General features: G+C 50.4%; 1 protein-coding gene across 6 annotated transcripts; it reads left to right on the top strand.

The window, feature by feature from the left end:
* The first annotated feature begins 5,829 nt into the window (after window positions 1-5,829).
* Window positions 5,830-22,897, top strand: BPIFB6 (BPI fold containing family B member 6). Of its 6 annotated transcripts, XM_070801504.1 has the most exons (16): window positions 5,830-6,464; window positions 7,167-7,274; window positions 9,603-9,702; window positions 10,739-10,843; window positions 11,291-11,440; window positions 11,588-11,651; window positions 12,054-12,114; window positions 12,912-13,003; window positions 13,925-14,098; window positions 15,222-15,275; window positions 15,632-15,805; window positions 16,544-16,611; window positions 20,241-20,286; window positions 20,878-20,941; window positions 21,336-21,412; window positions 22,691-22,897. In XM_070801504.1, the coding sequence occupies exons 2-16, from the start codon at window positions 7,175-7,177 to the stop codon at window positions 22,721-22,723; spliced, it is 1,362 nt and encodes a 453-aa protein (XP_070657605.1). In that variant the 5' UTR covers window positions 5,830-6,464; window positions 7,167-7,174; the 3' UTR covers window positions 22,724-22,897. The 6 variants fall into 6 exon arrangements, 4 of the variants coding, with proteins under 4 accessions (XP_070657605.1, XP_070657604.1, XP_070657606.1 ...); XM_070801503.1 differs by lacking the exon at window positions 5,830-6,464 and having other exon boundaries at window positions 6,709-7,274; XR_011570187.1 differs by lacking the exons at window positions 5,830-6,464; window positions 16,544-16,611 and having other exon boundaries at window positions 6,709-7,274.
* Window positions 22,898-24,204: the final 1,307 nt, after the last annotated feature.

Below are 24,204 nucleotides of genomic sequence, written 5' to 3' on the forward strand. Positions count from 1 at the left end.
TGAAAGCTGGAAAGGGCCAAGCTATAAAATTCCACCTCATGATTTCGCCCAGGACAGTGAAAGGTTGTTGTTGAATCATGCGAATACACCGGGATTCTTGGCCCCCGGAGGAGAAGAATTCAATCCGGGGCCAGAGACGAGGCTTGATCGCTCAGAGCTTTTATGTAATGAAGTTTTATTAAAGTATAAAGGAGATAGAGAAAGCTTCTGACATAGGCATCAGAAGGGGGCAGAAAGAGTACCCGCTTGCTAGTGTTAACAATGAAGTTATATACTCCAAAGAATGTCTGGAGGTTGTAAAGACCTCATCAGACCTACTCCCATAATTTACATTTTAAGATAATAGAAGGTTGAATCCAAAGACTGTCCTTAGGCAGGATACATTATTGTTATATAACCCTAAGGAATGTGGAGAAAAAAAAAGTTTGTCCTTTCTTCCTCCTTGAGAATTCCAGACCCCTCTCTCCTTGGGGACCCCTAGACTCCTTATCAACCTGCCTAGGAACTGACTCTATCAACAGCATGGCTTTTATTTCATCTGGTTGTCTGGTGAATTAATTCATGAATCCTACTTTAGCAGGTATTTACACAGGCTCAGCCCAAGGCTAGGTGGTATGGAATATGGGAGAGACAAAAATTTTGAGACACAGACTCAGCCCATAAATTTAACACCTAGAAAAAGATCAATATGTGAGATCTATTCATTAAGCCATCAGTCCAGAGGTCCAGCTATTATTCCTTTCTTCCTCCTGTTCTTCCTTCCTTCCACCCACCCATCTGTCCATCCATCCATCCATCCTGTCATCCACACATCTACCCATTTATCCAGTGATGTGGTCTAGACCTTATTTGTACCCATGATGCTCCTGGTTCAATAATATACATTCTTTTAAGACGAGGGGGATGAAACAGCTGAGTCAAGCTCTCTGCCCAGAAGGAAGCCGTGGTCTGTCTGAAGAGAACCGGCCTAGTCCCTGAGGGACCCCATTCAGCCTTTCAGTAAGGAGCCCGCTGGGCCCTGGCTACTGGGGGACACAGATGAGCACGGCAACCTGGGTCCAATCAGAAGGTAGAAACCGCATAATATCTAAAACAGGGGACTCTCACTCTGAAGGGCTATTAACTATGGTAGAAGAGTAACTGCAAGCTGAAGGAAACTATGCAGTCCGCTGGGGCTGAGAGAGAGTGCCCGGAAGGAAAGACTTGGAAGGGCTCAGACCTCGATGGGGAGGGTGCTGTTCAGTGTACTGGGTAGCAGAGGGGTTCGCTACCAGGTCGGAGCTGGCCTGGGGTTGCTGGGCAAACAATGGCAACGAAGACCTCGAGGAATTCCCTGGCGGTTCTGTGGTTAGGACTCCATGCTCTCACTACCAAGGACCTGGGTTCAATCCCTCGTCGGGGAACTAAGATCCCACAAGCTGTGGCGTGGTCACAAAGACCTCCAGAGCCCCCTGGGGCAAGCCGCACGGGGGAGGGGAGGGTGTGCGAGGAGAGGTAGTGGTTGTGAGTTGCAGACGTGGCAGCCACACACAGAGCAGCTGCCTGAGGGCTGTGGGCACTGTCATAGGCCAGTGGCCCTCAGAGTGAGTGGACAGCGGGAGGGTGCGGGTTTGGGGAGGGCCTTAGCTTATTTGGAAAGGGCTGCAGAAAAGCTGCCCCCAGGCTGAGTCAGAGGGGTCGAGTCTGGGCGGGTGGCTGAGACGAGCTTTGCTGGATGGTCTCCTCCCCACACGGCTCACCTCAACCCCACCGGAAATCACAGGAAGCCCCTTCCTCTCTCATGCCTCCCCGACATGTGCTCTCCGGTTAGCTTCATGCTAAAGGAGACGTGCTGAAAAGAATTCAGAATTGAGTCCTGTATACAGACCTGTACTGAAGCGTGCGTTCTCAGGTCTGGCTCCTTCACGAACCTTCTCGAGGCCCACCTTTCACCTCGACCCTGCACCTTGCACACTTTCCCTCTAGGCCTCGGGCTCTATGCTCTGCCTGGGCCACCTTAACCTGCCCTGGTTTACCCTGCCCATCAGCTCACAGGCGGTCTCCCTGGCCATGAGCAAACCCCTCTGCCCTGGTGACTCTGATGCCCTTCAGTTTCTGACGACCGTGGCTAGTGTCTGCGGCTTCTCTCCCCACCACCCCTCTCTGACCTTTCCAGAGCCCTGCATACAGCAAGTGCGTAATAAGCATGTGGTGAGTGAGATGCTTGTACTGTGTTTATGCCGGAGCTCTGGCCCAGGCTTACCCAGCCCTGAGCTTGGGAAGCCGCGTGGAGTCCAGTCCCTGTAGGCTGGGTGTCTGAACTGGGAGTCACCCTTGCTGATCTTCAGGATTGGCCTGGTCTCCAGTATCTGAGGGGTGTGGGTGGTGGGGGGAGGTGGGAGAGGAAGGGGCTTCTTCCCTGGAGGAAGAAGCCGCAGCTGGTCCTGGAAGGATGGCAGGATTTGGAGCTTTGGTAGGGACCAGGCAGGGCGATGCAGGGGCATGGGGCAGGGAAAGGAGGTCAGCAGGTAGGCAGTGCTCCCTTGGGTATGCCTTAGCATGTCTGGCCTGGGCTCTGGAGCTCCTGGCTCTGCCATCACTTGCTGTAACTTGGGCAGGTGGCTTGATCTCTCTGAGCCTCTGTTTCTGTCTGTAAAATGGAAAAAATTGTCAGAGTGCCCACCTCATAGGGTAGTCCTCAGGATTAAGTGGACTGCTGCTGCTGCTAAGTTGCTTCAGTCATGTCCGACTCTGTGTGACCCCATAGACAGCAGCCCACCAGGCTCCCTGATCCCTGGGATTCTCCAGGCAAGAACGCTGGAGTGGGTTGCCATTTCCTTCTCCAATGCATGAAAGTGGAAAGTGAAAGTGAAGTTGCTCAGTCATGTCCGACTCTTCGAGACCCCATGGACTGCAGCCTACCGGGCTCCTCCACCCATGGGATTTTCCAGGCAAGAGTACTGGAGTAGGGTGCCATTGCCTTAAGTGGACTAGTGCATATCAAACACTCAGCACTCTGTCTGGCACAGGTCAGGTGCACAATAAAGGGGCCCTCTTGTTACTATTACTATCACCATCATGAGAGCTGAGTCAGAGGTGCTTCCAGAGGCTCTAGCTACAGGTTGGCTGAACCAGGCTTCCCCGGGGACACTGAAGCCATGTGATGACCCAGGGCCCCAGGAAAGATTCAGTGTGTCCCTGAAGGAATTTATTTTTAGGGATATTGCCTCCTCTCTGGCCACTTTGAACTTAGAGAAAGAGGGGATGGCATGACTGTCCTTTTCCCTCTGAGCAATGCTTTCGTTATTTGTGCCCCCACATTATAAAGAGGATAAAACTGTGGCCTAGGGAGGCTGAGGGTGCTACCCAAGGACACACAACTTGTGAGCGCAGAGGCTGGGACTGAGGCCCCGATCCCCAAACCCATGCAAAGGGGTTTCTTCAGCCTCCCCCACCCCAACCATCCCATGTCTTTCCTGCCTCCACCTTCTCCCTAATACCCAGGACCACCCTGGGGGAGGCAGGGAGGGCTGGGTGATCAGAGGCACACCCGAGTGGATTTACATGCAAGGAGGAGGCGGAGCCTGCTGGTGCCTCTGTCTGTAGAGGGTGGATCTGCAGGGATAAAGTGATGCTATCTGTAGTTTGGCTCCTCCAGCGCAGGGCCCACATCAGGATGGAGACTGGCTATGCTGACCTGGGTCCTTCTCTCCCTCACTCCAATCTGGTTTGGCCCGCGGACTTCAGGCAGGCCTTCACCCCTCTCTGGCCTCAGCAGCCCTCTGTGCACAATGGGCACAGAAGCTTCCTCGATCTTCCACACCTGTGAGCTCCCTTTAGGTTGGAGGACGAAAACCCCATTTCTCCAGCAGCCCCCTGGGACTCTTTATCACCTTCAAGGTGCCCCCAGCCATGCCCCTCAAGGGTCTTGCCAGGAGCAGAGCAGAGGCTGGGCACCCTGAGGCCCCAGGTCTAACGCCAGCTCTGTGGCCAGCTAGTCTTGTGGCCCTGGGGTCAACTTGCCTTCATTGCCTTCCAGATTTGGAGAAAGCCTTCATGCCAGCATTTACCACCTCCTGGCATCTCCTCCAAGAGGGTCTCCCTTGAAGACACACCACTGGGCCATAGCTCTTTGCCCCCTGTGAGTGTCAGGGGGCCCAGTCATGATGGTCTAGCCCGCATGTCCCAGGTCTTTGCACCCACTGATTCCTTGCCTGAAACACCTTCCCCTGCCTTGCAGCACTGGCTCTGCTTGCCCCTCAGGTATCAGCTCCAACACCCTCTGCTTCAGGGCTCTTCTGTTGTGGAATAACCCCCTCTTTTCTCCCTGTCCCACCCTCCAGTTCACTGGCTTCCACCACCCTCAGCTCCCCAGGACTGACCTGGCTCTGTGCTGTCCACTTGCAGATGGCCTGTCCCCCTGGGCTCCAGGAGCCCCCTTAGGATAGGAAACGCAGCTCCTTTGCTTGGTGTGGCATCTCTCACCCCCGCACAGGCCTGGCACACAGTGGGTCCTAGGTAAACATGAACGGAATGAGTGCCAACAGTGTGTCCAGCCTTGTGGGAGGCACTGAGTATCGGGGAGGGGCAGTGTGAGCCCCGACAGCCTCTCTGGCGACCGCATCCCCTCCCCAGCGCCCGCCCTGGGGCAGCCATCCATGTCCTCTGTGCTATTTATGTTGGAACAGGCTGAATCGTCACGTGAGCACTGGGGCTCCTGTTCTCTGGGCCTCTAGATAATTATCTGGGCCTTATTAAACCCTTAATTATCCAAGCAGCTAATCAGGCTCCCAAATATAAGGGCTTCCTCATCCCAGGGTGGGGAGCCAGGGGCCAGTCATCAGCAGGACATCCCCAGGCAAGGTAAGGATAGGCTCTACCTGTGGGCCTCTCCCCAGACAGTGTTTTTTTCAGCCCTGTCATTTTACAGATGAAAACACTGAGGCTCAGGGAGGGCAAGAGACTTGCCTGAGGTCACACAGTAACCGGGTAGCAGGACCAGGGCTTGGATCTGTGTCCTGACTCCCACCCAGTGCTCTGAACCTGACAGGAAGCCACCAGACATTCATAAACCTCAGATGCTGTAGGACCTGGGCAAGATCAAGGAGACAGCAGATCTGGGGTGCCTCTTTGGGTTCCATCTGAGGCCAGTGGGAGACAAGGGAGGCTCTGCTTTGCAGGAGCTCAGAGCTGAGCTGAGGCAGCAGGGGGTGGGGGGACAGTTATGGTAGGGGGCACCTGGGAGCATTTGGCAAGTAGAAAGCGAGGAAGGACTCCAGATGGAGGAAATAGTGTGAGTAGAAGATGGGGCTGGGCAGCAGGAAACACTCATCTTGGGGGGATAGATCAGATACATACATGCTCAGGTTCCAACTACGTCTTCAAGACTGGAGGGAGCTGGAGGTTGGGGGAGGCTTCCTGGTGGAGGAGGCAGGGGCTGAAATTAGGACTTGAGGGATAAGCAAGGAGGAGGCAGGTGTTGTTTGAGGGAGGGACGGCTTAGGCAAAAGCACAACACAGCCAGAAACAAAACCCTGGCATTGACCCTTTGCCCCAGAAACACACTGTGTTCCTCAGTGAGTGATAGTCGCTCAGTCGTGTCCAACTCTGTGTGACCCCATGGACTGTAGCCCACCAGGCTCCTCTGTCGTGGAATTCTCCAGGCAAGAATACTGGAGAGGGTGTTCCTCAAGCCACTTATTATTCTAAGAGGGCAAAAATCCCTGCTCTGAGTGGCCTTGACACCTGACATCAGTTCTGGTCTGGGAATGGGGGGACTGGGGTGGCACTCAGTCTTGAGGCTCAGTCTCCCCACCTTGGGGGTAGGGCAGGGCTAGAGAAGACCTTTACCCAGCCCCTTCAAGCTCTGCTGCCAGGTGCTGAACTCCATAGTCACCCACAGGATGAACTTCAGTGATCTGGCACTAGGCTTGTTCACAGGGGTAGAAGAAACACCATGATTGATTATTTTCAAGCTCAGATAGATATCTAAAAATTGAATGGGACAAGAGACAAATAGAACACGGTTTCACTTAGCAAATGTTGATTGTAGGCTCGATGGTCTCCTTGTTTTTTTTTATGTACTGGCATCCTTTAGGCCTCAGCCTAAACATCTCCTCCTTAGAGAGTCCTTCCCTGATGCCCACCCCCACTCCCTAATCCCTCATACACATTGTATCCCATTCGATTGATTCTCTCTAAGATTCAGGACAAGCAGGACTGTCTCTGCTGTGTGTACCCTGTAGCCCGGCCTGCTTGACACGTAGTGGGGACTCAGTAAATGTGAGTTGAATGAACGACTGTTTATGGGTCAGTGACTGAGCTGGCTGTCCCATAAAGGCTCATAAAGGCTGGAGTCCATTGGGAACTCTTCCTCTTTGGTGACACAGACCAGCCTCAGTAGCTGCCCCACCTTGATTCTTTTCAGCCACAGCTCAAACCTGAAATAAACACTCTGCCTCTGGTTGGAAGAATTTCAGGTCTTGGTAAGTAGTCTACAGGAAGAAAGGTTGTCTGGGAGCCCAGAGATGGGAAGGGGGTTTCCTGGGAGTTTTGAAGGATCTGAGGTCAGAGGTCATCATTTGATTCTCTACTCACTGACTGTGAGATCTTGGCGCTGGTTCAAACTATGCCTTGATTTCCCTATTGGTGAGGCATTGTCTCCAGGGGCCTTAAGGGGCTGTGAACTGAGATTCCTGGAAGGGAGGCTGAGCTGGGGGAGGTGGGGGATGCCCCGGGCTGTCGGAGGGCTAGGGAAGCAGAGGGTTCCCCCATTCCCACGCTGCACTGCATGGGGAGTTCCTGGATCAGGACCAGGAGGGAATTCCTTCTGCGGCCCCAGCACTGCTCTCTGAGCCACACCTGAAAACGTGAAAAATTGCAGCTAAACCTCCCACCAACCCCATCAGGCAGGCTGATCAGAATGCATCAGGCCCACAGATGAGGAAGCTGAGGCTTAGAGAGGGAAGTGACCTGCTCGGGGTGACTCCAGAAGGCCTGGTGTTTCATCCGGACACCCTTGGGCCCTTTGGGAGGAGGCAGGCATGAGGTTCTCTGAACTGGCTGGAGTCCAAAGGCTCCTAGACTTCCGAGATCACCCAGGGGGCTCCGTCTGCTCTGGAGCATGAGAGGCTCCCGGGAGAACCAGGGCTTGTTGAGCTGCACCCAATTCAGGCCCTACGGCACAGGCGGGGCCATGCTGTGGATCCTGTGTCTGGCGCTCTGCAGCCTGCTGACTCCCACGCGAGCAGACCCTGGGGCACTGCTGCGGCTGGGCATGGACGTCCTGAATCGCGGTGAGCTGGCGCTGGATGTTGGCAGAGGGTGTGGGAGGTGTGTGACTGGGGTTAGGTAGCGACTGCTCGTGTTTACATAGACTTGAGTGCTCTGTGATCCTCAAAGTAAACTTATAGGCAATGTGTTATTCTCCCATTTTACAGAGAGGAGAGGAAACTGAGACCCAGAGAAAATAGGGTGACCTTCCCAAGGTCCCCCAATAAGTTGAAGGCAGAGCTTTAAATTCTGCCTCCTGTAGCCTCTCCTTGGCCCTGATGGCAGGGGTTGGTGTCCACAAGCGGGTCATCGGGGTGACAGACATGAGCCAAATCCCAGCTCTGCCAACAGTTTACTCTGTGGCCTCAAGCAAGTCAGTCACCCTCTCTGTGCTGCCAGTGTGCTCCTCAGAGAATGTAAAATGAAAAGAAATGCAAATTAGCGGGACTTCCCTGGTGGTCCAGAGGCCACTCCGAGCTCCCCATGCCGGCAGCCTGGGTTCCATCCCTGGTCAGGGACCTAGATCCCACGGGCTACAGCTCAGAGTTTGCCTGCTGTAACTAGATATCCTGCACACTGCAGCTGAGAGTCAGTGCAGCCAAATAAATAAAAACTATACTTAAAAAAATGTAAAATGGTAAACTGTCCTTTGGGGGCAGGATCAAATGAAATTGTGATACAAACTCCCCGTGGCTCAGATGGTAAAGAATCTGCCTACAGTCCATGGGGTCGCAGAGAGTCGGACACGACTCAGAAACTAACACACTTCAGATGAAATTGAGATGAAAAGGCTCTGAGGGTTCTTTACTCAAATGTATTTTCCACCCCCAGCTCTGTGACCCTCAGGGAAGTCACATCCAGGCCCAAAGAGCTAACGATTTCATCAGCTCAGGATTTGTCCCCCTCTGGGAACTAGCCTGTGACTATTATAGGGTGTTTCTGGCACAGTATCATTTGGGGTGGGGGCCCCCAGGCTTGGGGAATCAGAATGTCTTGGCTTCAGGCACAGTATCTCGACTTTAACAAGCTCCAAGTTGAATTCCCTAACCACCCCGGTTTGAGAGTGTCTGGGCTACAGCATAAAGTCGGCCCTCTCACTCGCGGTTCAAGGCCTCCATGATGTGCCCTGGAAACTGCTCCAGAGTCTAGTCCTGCCCTCCCCACTCCAGCCACCCCGTGTTCCTCTCTCCTCCCTCGCCACGCCACCTCCTTCCCCTCTCTCCGCCTCTGCCCTTGGTGCATCCTCTGCCCTGAGCCACCTCCTTTACCCCGAGCCACCTCCTTTACCCCTTTGTTTCCTGGTGAAAATCCTATTCTTCCTTCAAGGACCAATTGACAGCTCACCTCCTCCTGGAAACCTTCCCCAGCTCTTTCTTTACCGGCCCAAACCTGTCATGTGGTTCCTCTAGCTGCGTGTACTTTTTATGGCTCTCATTACTTTTATTTACAATATATTTCTTTCTTGCCTTTTTTAAAAAAAATTTTGACTGCACTCCACGGCATGTGGGACTTCAGTTCCCTGACCAAGAATTGAATCTGCGCTCCCTGCGATGGAACGTGGAGTCATAACCACAGTACTGGCAGTACTGGCTCTCATCACCTTTTCTTCTTTTAATGATGAATTTTTATGTGGTACTCAAAAATACAGCTATTTTACAATGTCTAATTCCAAAATACACATTTTGTTGAACACAAGCATGTTTCTGTTGGGTATGTAATTAGTAGAGGAATTTCACAGTTATAGAATATGTGTATCTTCAGCTTTCATAGATTCTGCCAAAATATTTTCCAGTAGAATTCACTGTATTGTTTATTGTATTTTTAATTGGAGTATACAATGTTATGCTAGTTTCTACTGTACAACAACATGAATCAGCTATGAGTATACCTATATGCACCCCCCCACCCTTGGACCTCTCTCCCACGCCCTCTCCCCATCCCACCTGTCTAAGTCATCTCAGAGCATGGAGCTGAGCTCCCAGTGTTATATAGCAGCTTCCCACTGAACAAAGTGAAAGTTAGTTGCACAGACATGTCCAGCTCTTTGCGACCCCATGGACTGTGGCCTGCCAGGCTCCTCTGTCCATGGCATTCTCCGGGGGAGAGTTCCCACTAGCTCTCTGTTTTACCATAGTAGCATCTGTATGTCAATGCTGCACTCCCAATTCGTCCCACCCTCTCCTTCCTCTCATCACTCTTTACTGTTATTGTTGGTGACTCTGTCTCCCCCGTGAGGCTGGAAGAGGGCAGGGTCTGCACACGACTTGTTTCTGGGATGCCTGAGAGAATGGTGAGGGAAGGAAGCAGTAAAGAGCCCAGGCGAGGGTCTATCTGACTCTTCTCCTTTCCAGAGGTCCAGAATGCCATGGATGAGAGTCATATCCTGGAGAAGATGGCAGCTGAGGCAGGCCAAAATCGCCCAGGGATGAAGCCTATCAAGGGCATCACTGAGTGAGCAGGGGAGGAGCTTCAGGGGCCGGGGGAAGGGGGTGGTGGTTAGGGCAGAGGGTGGTGGGTAATGCTATGCCCAGGACCTGAGTGAAAGAGTTGATACAGGACATGGGGCCTCTTTCTGGCTTTGCTGCTGGCTTGCTGTGTGACCTTGGGCAGGTCACTGCTCTTGCCTGGACCTCAGTCCCCTCAGTCACCCACTAGGGACAATTCTAGTCCTGTTGTGAGCAGGGCCATTGGGAGGAGGAAGTGAAGTTGAAAAGTCAAACTCCAGCAGTAGCTTGCTGAATGTAGGTGAAATTGAATGAAAAATCCTCCAGTGGCTGAATGGAAACGATCATCTAAGGATAGGTGCAAACTAGTTTCGTTGCTTGCATCATACGGGATTGATTAGTAGGGGCTGTCTGGAATGATGTACTGGGGAGGGTTCTGAGACACTTTCTGGACTTAGCAGGAAAATAGCAGTGTGATTGATTAGCAATGTCTGCCAAGAGCTCTGGGTGGGCAGGGGAAGTAAATGTGCCACAACTTTGTTATCCCGGATCTTGACTGGTGGTTCTCAGCCAGGAGTGATTTTGCCTCCAGGGGGCATCTGGCTATGTCTGGAGACATTTTTGATTGTCCCACCTTGTAGAGTGGGGGAGGGGGGTGCATCTAGTCCCTGTGGTGAGCAGAAGCCAAGATTTCTATGAAACATCCTACAATGCACAGGACAGCCCACAGCACAGGATGGTCTTGCCCCAAATGTCCGTAGCGTCAGTGATGAGAAACTCAGATCTAAGCAAACCTCCTCTTTTTGTCAGTGGGGAAACAGAGGCCTACATCAGGGAAGGCAGCAGCCCAGGGTCACAAATTAAGCCACATGTCATCTCACCCACAATGAGAGCTTTCTGTGTACAGACTGGTTCAGAGATAGGTTTATCCCTATGACATGGGGCGGGGGATTTACCCAAGGCCTCCCAGCAAAGTGGTGGAGGAGTGCGTTGAGGGATCTCACCTGTCCAGTTCTCACTGCTCAAATGTGTGCCCCTCCCAGTCTGAAAGTGAAGGATGTGCTGGTGCCTGTCATCACAATGAACTTTATGCCCAGGGTGGGCATCTTCCAGTGTGTGTCCACGGGCATGACCATCACCGGCAAGAGGTGAGTATGGCACGGATGTGAGAGGGAAAGGACAATGGCCTCTTTGTCTCACTCTTATATGCCCATTGATTGAGTACCTACTGTGTACCATGCTGTGGTCTGAGATAATGCAAATTTGGTTCCTACCTTTGATGGGAACCAGACCTGAGCACAGATGATCACAGATTGATAGATTGGCCTGGGACAGAAGAAATATTGACAGGGTGTAGGGGCTGGGGATTAGAAAAGGCTTTGGGGAGATGATGACAGCAGAGCAGAGTTTTGAAGGATGTGTAGGAGTTCACCAAAGCAAGAGAGGAGAGGAAAGGCTGGTTGTGTGAACTTGGGCAGGTCCCATCCCTCTTTCTGTCCCATGGCATGGTCTCCCACCCTTTCACCCTCTCAGAGAGGCTGAGATTCTGGCCACAGTGGCAGCGGTGCCCTGATGCCTGCCTGCCCCCCCTCCAGCTTCATGGGTGGGAACATGGAGATCATCGTGGTCCTGAACATCACAGCCACTAACCGGCTTCTGCAGGACGAGGAGACGGGCCTCCCCATGTTCAAGAGCGAGGGCTGTGAGATCATCCTGGTCAGCGTGAAGACAAACCTGCCTAGCAAGTGAGGTTCTCTGTGGTTGGGGAGGAAGGCTCTGTCCACCTTGCCAGCCCGACCCAGCATCCCACTTCCTGAGCCACTGAACTCCTTAGCCATGTCCTGTGTCTAACTTCCTGCCATCTATGCCTCTGCCCCATCCTCTGTGTCCAGCATGCTGCCCAAAATGGTCAACAAGTTCCTGGACAGCACCCTACACAAAGTTCTTCCTGGTCTGGTGAGTGCCCAGAGTGAGCCTCCGCCCCTCATCCCCGGCACTGCTTAGACCAGGGCTGGCAAGCGCGTTTCATCTTGGCTGTTCGATCGACTGTTGGTGGCTGAGGAGGCTCCTGAGGCTGTGGCTGGCTCAGTGAGAGGAAGTACTGTGATCAGCTAGTGATGTCTTCCATAAGCAGAGGAGGAGAAAACAGCAGCTGGTATCACACAGCTTGCCAACCCTGCTGAGTGTACCAGTCCCTGGGGCTCTGCCATTGACTTTCTGTATGACTTGTGGCTTTGGTTCCCCTCCAGTCTCTATCCCACCAGGGCCCTTGAGACTCCCCATGGAGTAACATTCAGCTGTGAGAATGGGGCCCTCCACTCAGGGCCCCCTTCAGCCCAGCGCTTTCTCTTCTTCCAGATGTGCCCTGCCATTGATGCAGTCCTGGTGTATGTGAACAAGAAGTGGGCCAGCCTGAACGGTATGTAGCCCTAGCCATGCCTTGCTCCCACATGGGGTCAGCAGGATGGCTAGAATTTTTGGATGTCCCACTCCCCATTCAAGTACCTGCTCCTGGCCCGGCCTTGGGACTACAGGAGGTCTGAGGTCATGGAGTCCACTCCTCCCCGTAATGCCCAGATGGGGAGCCTTAGGCCCTGAGGGGCTCTGGTGTCCTTACCTCTCAGCCCTCCACCCAGTGTTCCATCTATTACCCTCCCAGACTCCAAGGACAGCAGCCTTTGTTCACAATAGCTCATCCACAAACCTTGTACCACGAAGAGCAATTCCAGTAGTAACCCCACCCTTCCCTTTGCTAAGGGAACCTTTATCACTGTGGGGTCCACAGGGCTCCCCAAGACCAGGAGGAGAAACCCCAATGGCTGAGACTGAGGAAAACTGGTTCATGTGCCCAGCAGAGTGGCCTGGGACATTATTTCACTCCTCCAATTCTCAATCTGTGCATCTGTAAAATAGAACCAATAATCCTGACCCCACCAATCTGTTGTAAGAACTGAGCTGGACAACCCTTGGTAAATGCTCAAGCTCTGTATCTGCAGGGTGATATGAGGTTGCATGATTTTCTAGATCAGGCACCATTGCCTCCATTCTGCAGATGAAACTACTGAGGCCCAGAGATGCTAAGCAGTTTGCCTGTGTCACAGAGAGGGCCGGGGTCCTGGCATCCAGGCCAGGTTCAGGTGGCAGCTGGCTGGTGCTGGCTTCTCCAGGCTGTCCTTGGGCTGGTGTCTCTCTGAGTGAATCTTCATCTTTGCACAGCCCCCATGCCTGTGGGCCAGATGGGCACTGTCCAATATGTCCTGACGTCTGTACCGACCACAACACCCAGCTACATTCAAGTGGACTTCAGTGTAAGCACCAAAGGGCATCAGCCGGCAGAGGTCGCACTGGCTTGAGTGGTGGGGGCTGCTTCTGCCAAGGCCGGTGGATGGGCTGGGGTTGCGGAGGGTGGAAAGGGCCTCTTTCTCTTTCTGCTCTCAGTACGAACCCCAAATCCTGAGCTAATTTCTGGATGGCCAACTCCACACCCACACCCCTGAGGCTCCCTGCTTCTCCCAGTGAGTGGCTTGCCCACTGTCATTGTATAGAAGAGAGCACCCAGCTTAGCAGGCAGGCAGGATTTGGCTAGGGCCTCACCCAGGACTCCAGAACCCTGGTGACCAGGTGACTGCATCTCCCAGGAATGGAAAGAAGAATCCCAAGTGGTCATCTCCCTGTGAAGTCTTCCTCCAGTGGGACTCTTACAGGCTGCATGTTGTCTTCCGTTTACCTCGTTCTCTTGAGGTTAAAATAGTAAACGAGGGCTCTAATCAGTTAGAGTCAGATTAACTGATGTTACTTACACAATCCTATGAGGAGCTGCCAGTGGTTCAGTGATTGACTCCATTATCCTTGTGGGTCTCAGTCTACCCATCTGCATGCTGGGAGAGTTGAGCCACTGCACGCTGCTCTGGCTCAACCATCTCATGACTTGCTGACTTGGGCACCACAGACTTCCCTGTTGGCTCAGATGGTAAAGAGTCTGCCTGCAGTGCAGGAGACCTGGGTTCGATCCCCGGGTCAGGAAGATCCCCTGGAGAAGGAAACCCACTCCAGCATCCTTGCCTGGAAAATCCCATGGATAGAGGAGCTTGGTGGGCTACAGTCCATGGGGTCACAAAGAGTCAAATGACTAAGTAATTAACACTAGGCTGGTTTGAGCACCATTTGTTTGGAGGACTGAGACTTGCCCATGGTCAAGGCTGAGGGTCTCTCCCCTGGCTGTCCCATAGCCTGTGGTGCAGCAGCAAAAGGGCAACACCATCCAGCTTGCGGATGCCGGAGGGGCTGAGTTCCCTGAGGACTATGCTGAAGGTTCCTCACAGCTGCTGCTCTCGGCCGCCTTCCTCACAGCAGAGCTTGCTCTTCTGCAGAAGTCCTTTAATGTAAAAGTCAAGGATATGATGGTGAGCTGCCCAGTGGCCACACCCCCAATATCTGCATCTGCCCCCTGTAATGACAGTCCCTGCCAGACTGAGAATTATCCTGGGGTTGTGAGTAATGCTAGGACTGGGAGGGGCCAGGACGGATTTCTGTCATCATTTCACCCCACCATCCGCCATCTCTCTGTCCATGTAGCCACTGTGTATTCATCTATCCATTCAACTGTCCACACACCAGGTATTTATCCACCAACCTACAACTCTTCTGCATTGTCCATCCATCTACCTGCTTTTTTTCCAGTCTGTCTTGTTACTATGTAGTCATGTCCTAGACTCTATCCTTTTAGCTAGAATCCACCCAACCCTCCATACCATCCATACCTAGAACAGGGGCTGATACTACTGAATGAATGAATCTATGTATCTGCCGTTTACCGCCTAAACACCCAGATACCCACCCATCTACTCATCCAGTTCTCCATTATCCATTCTCCTACTCATTTACTGATCCAGCCAGCCAGCCATCAATCCATCCATTCATTCATTCATCCCCACTGATCCCTTTATTCATCCTTGCATCCATGCACCCCCCATCCATTTGTGGACCTTTCTATTCATCCCTCCACCCATCAATCCATTCATCATCCATTCTCCCATCCATTTATCAGATGATTCCACCATTTTCCCACCCACCCATCCTCCCTTCTCCATTATTCCTTTCATGCCTCCATGCAGCCATCCACCTGCTATCTATTATTCATTCTCCTACACAAACACCTATCCATCAATCCACCCATCCATTCACCCACTTATATGTTTATACTTTTTCTCCATCCACCTATCCATCTATGAATCCCTTCACCCACATCCTCTGATCCATTGCATCTACCCATTCTCCCATCTCTCTGTCTACTTTTTCATCAAACAAAATTTTCTTAGTGCATGATCTTGTACTCAGAGCTATGGGCATTGGAATGTGTGAGCCACAGTCTGGGCTCTCCAGGCGCTCATTATCTACTTAATCAAAGAGTGATAACTATTTTGATGAAGGACCTCAGAGGGCATGCCTTTTTAAGTCAGAGGAGAGGTTTGTTAGGATGACTCAGGGAAGCCTTCAGTAATCCTAACCTTGACTATTATTTTGTAGATCGGTGAGCTGCCCCCCCAAACCACTGTGACACTGGCTGGCTTCATCCCTAAAGTAAGTGCCCCAGCTATCCATAATCACCACAATCACCTGCCCTGTTCTCCATCCAGGCAAATGGATTTTCAATACCATGTCTCCCTTGTCCAGTGTGGAATCATCCCAACTTCTCCGTAAAGTAGTCTTTGGGCCCCCACAGGAACACCCAGGTTTTGTGCATTGTACTTTCTATGTCCAATATAGAAATAGTCAGATTTTCTGTTTTGTTTCCTTTATTTCCTGATAGACATATTCCAGCCTTTGCATATAGTACTTCCAAGGCAGAAATCACCTATTTCATGTCAGACTCCTAGTTTCAATGGAAACCACCAGTCTGAGGATTGGCCCTGAGGGGAGTTTCCTGGTTTCTGTAGGTGGCTGAAGCCTATCCCAAGCCGAAACCCCTGGTGACCCAGATCAGGATAAACAAGCCCCCCAAGGTCACCATGAAGACAGGCAAGAGCCTGCTGCACCTCCACGGCACCCTGGAGATGTTTGTTGCACGGCGGCGGGGCAAGCCGCCTGTATCCCTCTTTGTCCTGGAAACTGTGAGTGGACTTTTTCCCAGCTAAGCCCAACTCATGGATATTTGAAGCTGGAGGGTGGGCTTTTAGCTCATAGTCAAGTAATGGATTGAAGGGCTCTTAGTTAATCTTGATTATTTGGTCATAACCTTCTGGGCACTGTCACCTACTGTCTGATTTTGGGCTCTGCAATTGAACCTCCAAATGACTAGAAAGATATTTCTTTCTCTTCCCTCCTTTCCTCCCTCTCTTTCCTGTTCAACTTCCCACCCTCCGACATTCATTAGCATCTATAAGGGCAGTGAAGTCTCACTCAGGGAATTATAGGAACCTAAAGAGATTGCAAATCTATTTTGAGGAAATCACAGAGGACTTCCTAGAGAAGGTGATGCCTGAGCTATGTTTTGAAAGTTGAACAGGATCTGGCCAGGGAAAGGGTTGAGGTTGGTGATGGAGGGTACTCCAGATAGAGTAACAGGATGTGGCCTGGAGCAATAACATGGTATGTTCAGGGACCCACAATCATGCCGGGATTTCTGATAGTGCTGTCGTGGGCTGGGTACAGGGAGGATGAGGATCCTGGGCTAGGGGAATGGGGAGACTGCTGGCTTCAGGTCCTGAGGGTGGGGTGGGCAGAGAGGAAGACACTTGCTCTGTCTTGGCAGTGGTGGTGGTTCTGGGAAGGTCGTAGAGCCCTTGGTTTTACCAGCCCTGATGGGGGACCCACTGCCTTCTTCCTGCTTTCCCCCCACTCTGTGTCAGCACTTCAACCTGAAAATCCAGTACTCAGTTCATGAGGACCGGCTGCAGATGACCACCTCTCTGGACAGGTAGGAGTCTGCTGCCCAGGTTGGCATCCCTGTACCCCTGCCTAGGCACCACCAAGACCACTTGGTTTCCTGCTCCAGGGCCTTCCTCTGACCCAGCCAGCACAGCCCACACTGCCAGGCTTCTCTGGTCTCTATGCCTGCTAGAACTCTCAATGGCTCCCCATTGTGTGCATGATCTTTTGTCAAATCTTAGCCTGGCCTTCAAGGCCCTTCTCAAATTCTCCCACCACCGCTCCCACTATTCCACTAGGCTCTTGCACAGTGAGTCTGATCATGTGATCATGTTCCCTTTTTCATGAACAGGCTTTTACCCATGTCATCCAAATGCCACCTGCTAGTCAGTGCCCACCTCAAATATGACCTTCTCTAGGAACACCTTCTTTATACTGATAACAGTCAACAATTATAGAGCTCTATCTATGTGTGAGGTCTAGTTTTGTATTCAATTGCTGAATAATTTTTGTATTTGTCATAATTTCTTGTCTGATGTGTTGGGTGCCAAGATTCTACTGGTTGTAAGAGACAATTCTGACTTTAACTCACTTAAGCCCAAAAGGGACTTTTGAGTCATATAATTAAAATCTCTAGCAGTAGTTCTCACCTTTCAGGCATGGCTGGATCTAGGTGCACAAAAATTCTCAAAGTTTATCCCTCTCTTCCCTTGGTTTTTGCTGTCTACTTTGTTGGACATTCTCAGGCAGCCGCTCCCCAAAATTGGTGGCAAAGTGACCCCAATAAGAAGAGAGACCTCTTATTTAACAGTTCTAACAAAATCTCAAAGGCTGTTTTCATTGGTCTAGTGTGGATCACATGACCAACTCTAAGCTAATCACTATGACTCTTTATTGCAAAATTCAGACTGAAATTGAAGAAAGTAGGGAAAACAACTAGACCATTTAGGTATGACCTACCACTCCAGTGTTCTTGCCTGGAGAATCCCAGGGACGTGGAAGCCTGGTGGGCTGCCGTTTATGGGGTCGCACAGAGTCAGACACGACTGAAGCGACTTAGCAGCAGCAAATCAAACCTATTATGATTATACAGTGGATGTGAGAAATAGATTTAGGGGACTAGATCTGATAGACAAAGTGCCTGAAAAACTATGGATGGAGGTTCATGACATTGTACAGCAGACAGTGATCAAGACCATCCCCAAGAAAAGGAAACGCAAAAAGGCAAAATGGTTGTCTGAGGAGGCCTTACAAACAACTGAGAAAAGAAGAGAAGTGAAAGGCAAAGGAAAAAAGGAAAGATATACCCACCTGAATGCAGAGTTCCAAAGAATAGCAAGGAGAGATAAGAAAGCCTTCCTCAGTGATCAATGAAAAGAAATAGAGGAAAACAATAGAATGGGAAAGACTAGAGATCTTGTCAAGAAAATAAGAGATACCAAGGGAACATTTCATGCAAAGATGGGCTCAGTAAAGGAACAGAAATGGTATGGACCTAACAGAAGCAGAAGATATTAAGAAGAGGTGGCAAGAATACACAGAAGAACTGTACAAAAAAGATCTTCATGACCCAGATAACCATGATGGTGTGATCACTCAACTAGAGCAAGACATCCTGAAATGTGAAGTCAAGTGGGCCTCAGGAAGCATCACTATGAACAAAGCTAGTGGAGGTGATGGAATTCCAGTTGAGCTATTTCAAATCCTAAAAGAGGATGCTGTGAAAGTGCTGCACTCAATATGCCAGCAAATTTGGAAAACTCAGCAGTGGCCACAGTACTGGAAAAGGTCAGTTTTCATTCCAATCCCAAAGAAAGGCAATGCCAAAGAATGTTCAAACTACCGCACAATTGCACTCATCTCACGTGCTAGCAAAATAATGCTCAAAATTCTCCAAGCCAGGCTTCAACAGTACATGAACTGTGAACTTCCAGATGTTAAAGCTGGATTTAGAAAAGGCAGAGGAACCAGAGATCAAATTGCCAACATCCACTGGATCATTCAAAAGGCAAGAGAGTTCCAGAAAAACATCTACTTCTGCTTTATTGACTAAGCCTTTGACTGTGTGATCACAACAAACTATGGAAAATTCTTAAAGAGACAGGAATACCAGACCACCTGACCTGCTTCTTGAGAAATCTGCATGCAGGTCAAGAAGCAACAATTAGAACTGGACATGGAACAACAGACTGCTTCCAGATTGGGAGCGGAGTACATCAAGGCTGTATATTGTCACCCTACTTATTTAACTTATATGCAGAGTACATCATGTGAAATGCTGGGCTGGATGAAGCACAAGCTGGAATCAAGATTTCCAGGAGAAATTTCAATAACCTCCTGGCAGATGACACCACCCTTATGGCAGAAAGTGAAGAACTAAAGAGCCTCTTCATGAAAGTGAAAGAGAGGAGAGTGAAAAGTTGGCTTAAAACTCAGCATTCAAAAAACTAAGATCATGGCACCTGGTCCCATCCCTTCATGGCAAATAGATGGGGAAACAATGGAAACAGTGTGAGAATTAATTTTCTTGGGCTCCAAAATCACTGCAAATGGTGACTGTAGCCATGAAATTAAAAGACGCTTGCTCCTTAGAAGAAAAGCTACGACAAACCTACACAGCATATTAAAAAGCAGAGACATTACTTTGCCAATAGAGGTCCATCTGGTCAAAGCTATGGTTTTTCCAGTAGTCATGTATGGATGTGAGGGTTGGACTATAAAGAAAGCTGAGCACCGAAGAATTGCTGCCTTTGAACTGTGGTGTTGGAGAAGACTCTTGAGAGTCCTGTGGACTGCAAGGAGATCCAACCAATCAATCCTAAAGGAAATTAGTCCTGAATATTCATTGGAAGGACTGATGCTGAAGCTCCAATACTTTGGCCACCTGATGCGAAGAACTAACTCATTGGAAAAGACCCTGATGCTGGGAAAGATTGAAGGCAGGAGGAGAAGGGGATGGCAGAGGATGAGATGGTTGGATGGCATCACTGACTCAATGGACATGAGTTTGAGCAAGCTCCGGGAGTTGGTGAAGGACAGGGAAGCCTTGTGTGCTGCAGTCCATGGGGTCGCAAAGAGTCAGACATGACTGAGCAACTGAACTGAACTGAACTTATGACTCTAGAGAGCGAATGCTCTGATTGGCCAGGTCTGGGTGATGTGCTCACCCCACTGTAATGCCTTGGATAGAGAGGCTCAGGAAATGGAAACTCTGTTACTGGAGTAAAGAATAGATGTTGGGAAGATAGAACCAGCAGATGATGGTCATATGGCCTGTTCTGGTGCCAAGATGCATTAGTGCCACCAGAAGCTGTGCAGAGGAGGGACCCTGTGAAGGACCCCAGCTCTGTGTGCTGCAGAAGTCTGCAACGGGTTAACTGAGCTGCAAACCTCTGCATATCTGGCCTTGGGCAGGTGCAACAGACAGAGCTTGGGTCCCAAAGAGAGGAGTCAGGACCAATGAGAGAAGTCAGTGGTTTGAGCTGTGGGAAACAACATGGGCTGTAAGAAAAAGTGGTGAGTGCCCCATCACAGGTAGCATGTAAACAGACTTAGGAGTGCCTAGTGTGAAGGCTATAAGGGGACTTCCCCATCAGAGAGGAGCCGGGGGTGTTTGAGATGTCTTTTCTCCAGTGCTCTGAATGCCCTTCCTCCTCCCTGGTTCCCTCTCTTCTGCAGATTACTGAGCATGTCCCGGAAGTCCTCATCAATTGGCCCCTTCAAGGTAAGTATCCCAAGTACTTCTGCCTGGTCTGGCTTAAAAGCAAAAAACTGGGCCTATTCACCTTGGGATTTCAGGGTAGAGCTCTGAAATGGAGGCAGAGTGAATAGAGTAGGTCATTGTGGGGTTTGGGGCTCCTGACTGACCGTGTGACCTTGGGAAAATTGCTTTGCTTCTCTGAGTCTTTGTTCTCTTTTCTGGATAGAATCTGGACATCTCCCTAGATTGATTTTAAAAGCATTGTTGTGCATAGCAGCAACCTGAGCTTGTTTGCCCAGCCCAGGTGCTATTTTTATTAGTTTCTGTAGTCTCAGGGCCCAACACAGAACCTGATGTAGTTAGGAGTAGTGTGTGCTCAGTCGCTCAGTCGTTATCTGATTCTTTGCGACCCCATGGACTGAACAGGAGCTAAGCAGAAATGAAGGGCATCAGTCTACAGTGTAACAGTCAGACGCAGTTTTGATGTGATTTGATGTCTCTAAAATTCGTTCCTGTGGTCCTTGGACTCAGCTGGACTAAGAGCTGAAAAAAAAATCTGTTGAATTAATGGAACGATGGGATGAGGGTATCTTCTCTTTCTCTCTCTCTCGCCAGGAGAAGAAATTGACTGGCTTCATCACTGATTTTCTCCAAGAAGCCTACATCCCAGTCATCAATGGTGAGGGTTTTGCTGGTGCCAAGAAGCACTCTGAGCAGGAAAGGATGTCACAAGGGTGGTCTCAAAGGCCCTCCACTGGTCCCAAATGAGGAAACCTAAAAGGGAGTAGATAGTCAATACTGAATCTTTGAGGCTAAAGTCATGTTAATATCACTTGCCTGGGGACAAGGGCCACTTCAACAACTTGGACTCTGACCTTTGACCCGATACCTGAAGTCAGATCTTGACTCTGCCCTGGGATGCAAGTCGGTGGTGATCCCGCTGATGGTGTCTAGGCCTGTGCAGCTGGCAGACATCATGAATCAATCACTGCACTATTTCCCACTATGCTGCTCCAGGCAGCCACTTACTTGCAGAGCAGGTAGGCTGAAATAACTCTTCCTGTATTTCTCAGATGTACTCCAAGTCGGGTTCCCACTTCCTGACCTTCTGGACATGAACTACAACCTGGCAGAGCTGGACATAACTGAGGTGAGGAAAGGAGGTGGGGAAGGCCAGTTCAGCCAAAGTTTCTGGCCAATGAGCAAGAGCCTGCCATTCTCAACTTGGAGGGCATTGGACTAAGGAGGCAGCGGCCATCAGTACAGTCTTGCCAATCCCCTGAGCAAGACCCTGCCCCTCAGAATCTGGAGGCTGCCCTTAGCCAGGGATCCCCTGAAGGAAACATGAATTCTGCTACTGTCCTCCTCTGCCACCTTGGACGAATTGCTTCCTCTTTCTCGGTGCTTCTATTTTTCTGTCATCTCAAATAGAGAGAATAATATAGTATCCACTCTGGAGAGCTGTTGTGATGATTTATGGAGATAATTCACTTAAATGCATACAGTAAGTGCTCCATAAATATTAGCTTTGCCTTGCACACCAAGCACTGCACTTGGAGCATTAAATGGACCTTTTTCTCATTTGATCTCTCTACTCTGGGAGGTAGGGGTGCTTCTCCTCACTTGATTGTTGAGAAACTCAAGGTTCAGAGAGGTGAAGGGTCTTAAGGCCAGTCTTCCTTTTTTAAGCATTTCTTTATTTATTTTTGGCTGTGCTGGGTCTTCATTGCTGCACAGGATTTTCTCTAATTGCGGCGAGCAGAGGCTACTCTCTAATTGCAGTGCACAGGCTTCTCACTGAAGTGTCTTCTCTGGTTGCAGAGCACAGGCTCTAGAGTACACAAGCTTCAGTAGTTATGTCTCCTGGGCTCTAGAGCAAAGGCTCAGTAGTTGTGGCACATGGGCTTAGCTTCCCTGTGGCATGTGGGATCTACCTGGACCAGAGATCGAACCTGTGTCTCCTGTATTGACAGGCAGATTTTTTTTTTTTAAGCACTGAGCCACCAGGGGTGCCCCATCCTTCGTCCTTTTTTTTTTTTTTTAAATTAGAGGCTAATTACTTTACAATATTGTATTGGTTTTGCCATACATCAACATGAATCCACCACGGGTGCACACGTGTTCCCAATCTTGAACCCCGCTCCCACCTCCCTCCCCATACCGTCCCTCTGGGTCATTCCAGTGCACCAGATCCAAGTATCCTGTATCCTGTATCAAACCTGGACTGGTGATTCGTTTCTTATATGATATTATACATGTTTCAATGACATTCTCCCAAATCACCGCCCCCCCACACACAGAGTCCATCCTTCGTTCTTAAACACCGAGCTGATTTCATTCCTGACCACGCCCCGGTCCATCCCCGTCTGTGTCTGGGTGGCCCCTCATTGTTCCCCACACCTGCTCCTGGCCCTTTTTCTCCTGCCAGAATGCCCTGGTGCTGAACTTGAAGCTGGACTGACTGGGACAGGATTTGCCTGCCAGCTGCCTGCACACCGTCCACTAGTTACACCCAGCAGAGGAGCCTGATTGGAACTGGGTGGGCCTGGCCCCCTTCCACTGGGGCTGATGAGGAGTGAGCAGGGCAGGACGGGGCTGGGGACTTGGCAATAAACAGGAGAAAGGCCCTAACGAACATTTGATGTTTAGACCTCTTTATTTGTAGAAAATTGATGTGTGTTTTTTCTTCCTCTTCAATGGGTTTTGGGATCTAAGAGCAGCTTGGGTCTGAGGGGCAGGCTTGAGCATATATTGAGTACCTGCTGAATGCCATGCTCAGAGCTTTACTTGTACCATCTCATTTAATCTATGCAGTAACCCTATAAGGGGAGGGTGACCATCCCCACTGTGTGTGTGTGTGTGTGCTCAATCACTCAGTCATGTCTGGCTCTTTGTGATCCCATGGACTATAGCCCACCAAGCTCCTCTGTTCATGGGATTTCCCAGACAAAAATACTGGAGTGGGCTGCCATTCCCTTCTCCAGGGGATCTTCTCGACCAGGGATTGAACCTGGGTCTCCTGCATTGCAGGCAAATTCTTTACCATCTGGGCCACCTACTGACGCTGTTCTTCAAACTGACCCTTCTTTAAAGTGAATGTATTTTTATATATAACAAAGTTAAAAACACAATCTAAAATAAGTGCATTCTAAGTGGATTCTCAAAATCAGTATCATTTACTAGAATGTTGAAAAAAAAAAACAAAACCCCAAAACCTGTAACTTTGAAAAAAAAAAAGGTACTTCAGAGCCCCTCTGATTGGCTGTTGCTCCAGCCCTGGGAATTATTGAGATGGTGGTCCCACGTACGTGTCCATGGTCCATGCGTTGCTGTTTGCATCTGTCAGAAGGTCTCTGTCTCCATGGGTGGGTCTGTGTACCAGCCTGGCCCAGAGCCATGTCACAGAGGAAAGAGGGCCCCTCCCTTGCCTTGGCCTGGGTGCCTGGGCTGTCCCCTTTTCCCTCAGAGTCGACCTTAATCTCAACACCCATCATCTCCTGGCTCTGGGACAATGGTGGCCTTGAGACTGGCTGGCACATACAGACGCCTGGGTAATCTGTGGGTGGCTGATGCCTGATCCTAGGCGTGCCTGGGCTCCTCCACTCCCCTAATCCTGTCCTTAGATGTTCACACAGTACACTCACTGCTCCCCTCCCCAGCCCAGTGCACAGATGGAGAAACCAAGGCAGAAAGGCTGAGTCAAGAGGACCAGGTTCTTGCCTTGGCACAACCAGGGGCACACTACGTGGCCTTGGACAAACCATAGCTCCTCCCCGGACCTCAGTTTTCCCATCTGGGAAATAGGAAAGGGGTTGAGTACTTTGACCTCTAATCTCATTGCGACCTTCTTTGAATGATCAGTTACCCTGGATTTACTCTGAGCAGAAAATGAGGGCTGGGCTGGCAAGGGGAGCCCTGTGCTGTGACCCCAGCTTCTAGAGA

This window comes from Bos indicus, chromosome 13 (assembly GCF_029378745.1).
Source record: "Bos indicus isolate NIAB-ARS_2022 breed Sahiwal x Tharparkar chromosome 13, NIAB-ARS_B.indTharparkar_mat_pri_1.0, whole genome shotgun sequence".
NCBI lineage: Eukaryota > Metazoa > Chordata > Mammalia > Artiodactyla > Bovidae > Bos > Bos indicus.

Coding starts and splice junctions, on each gene's coding strand:
- BPIFB6 (XM_070801503.1), top strand. CDS start 7,103: ATGAGAGGCTCCCGGGAGAACCAGGGCTTGTTGAGCTGCACCCAATTC. Junction 14,099..15,221: donor TAAAAGTCAAGGATATGATG/GTGAGCTGCCCA, acceptor ATTATTTTGTAG/ATCGGTGAGCTGCCCCCCCA. Junction 15,806..16,543: donor CCCTCTTTGTCCTGGAAACT/GTGAGTGGACTT, acceptor ACTCTGTGTCAG/CACTTCAACCTGAAAATCCA.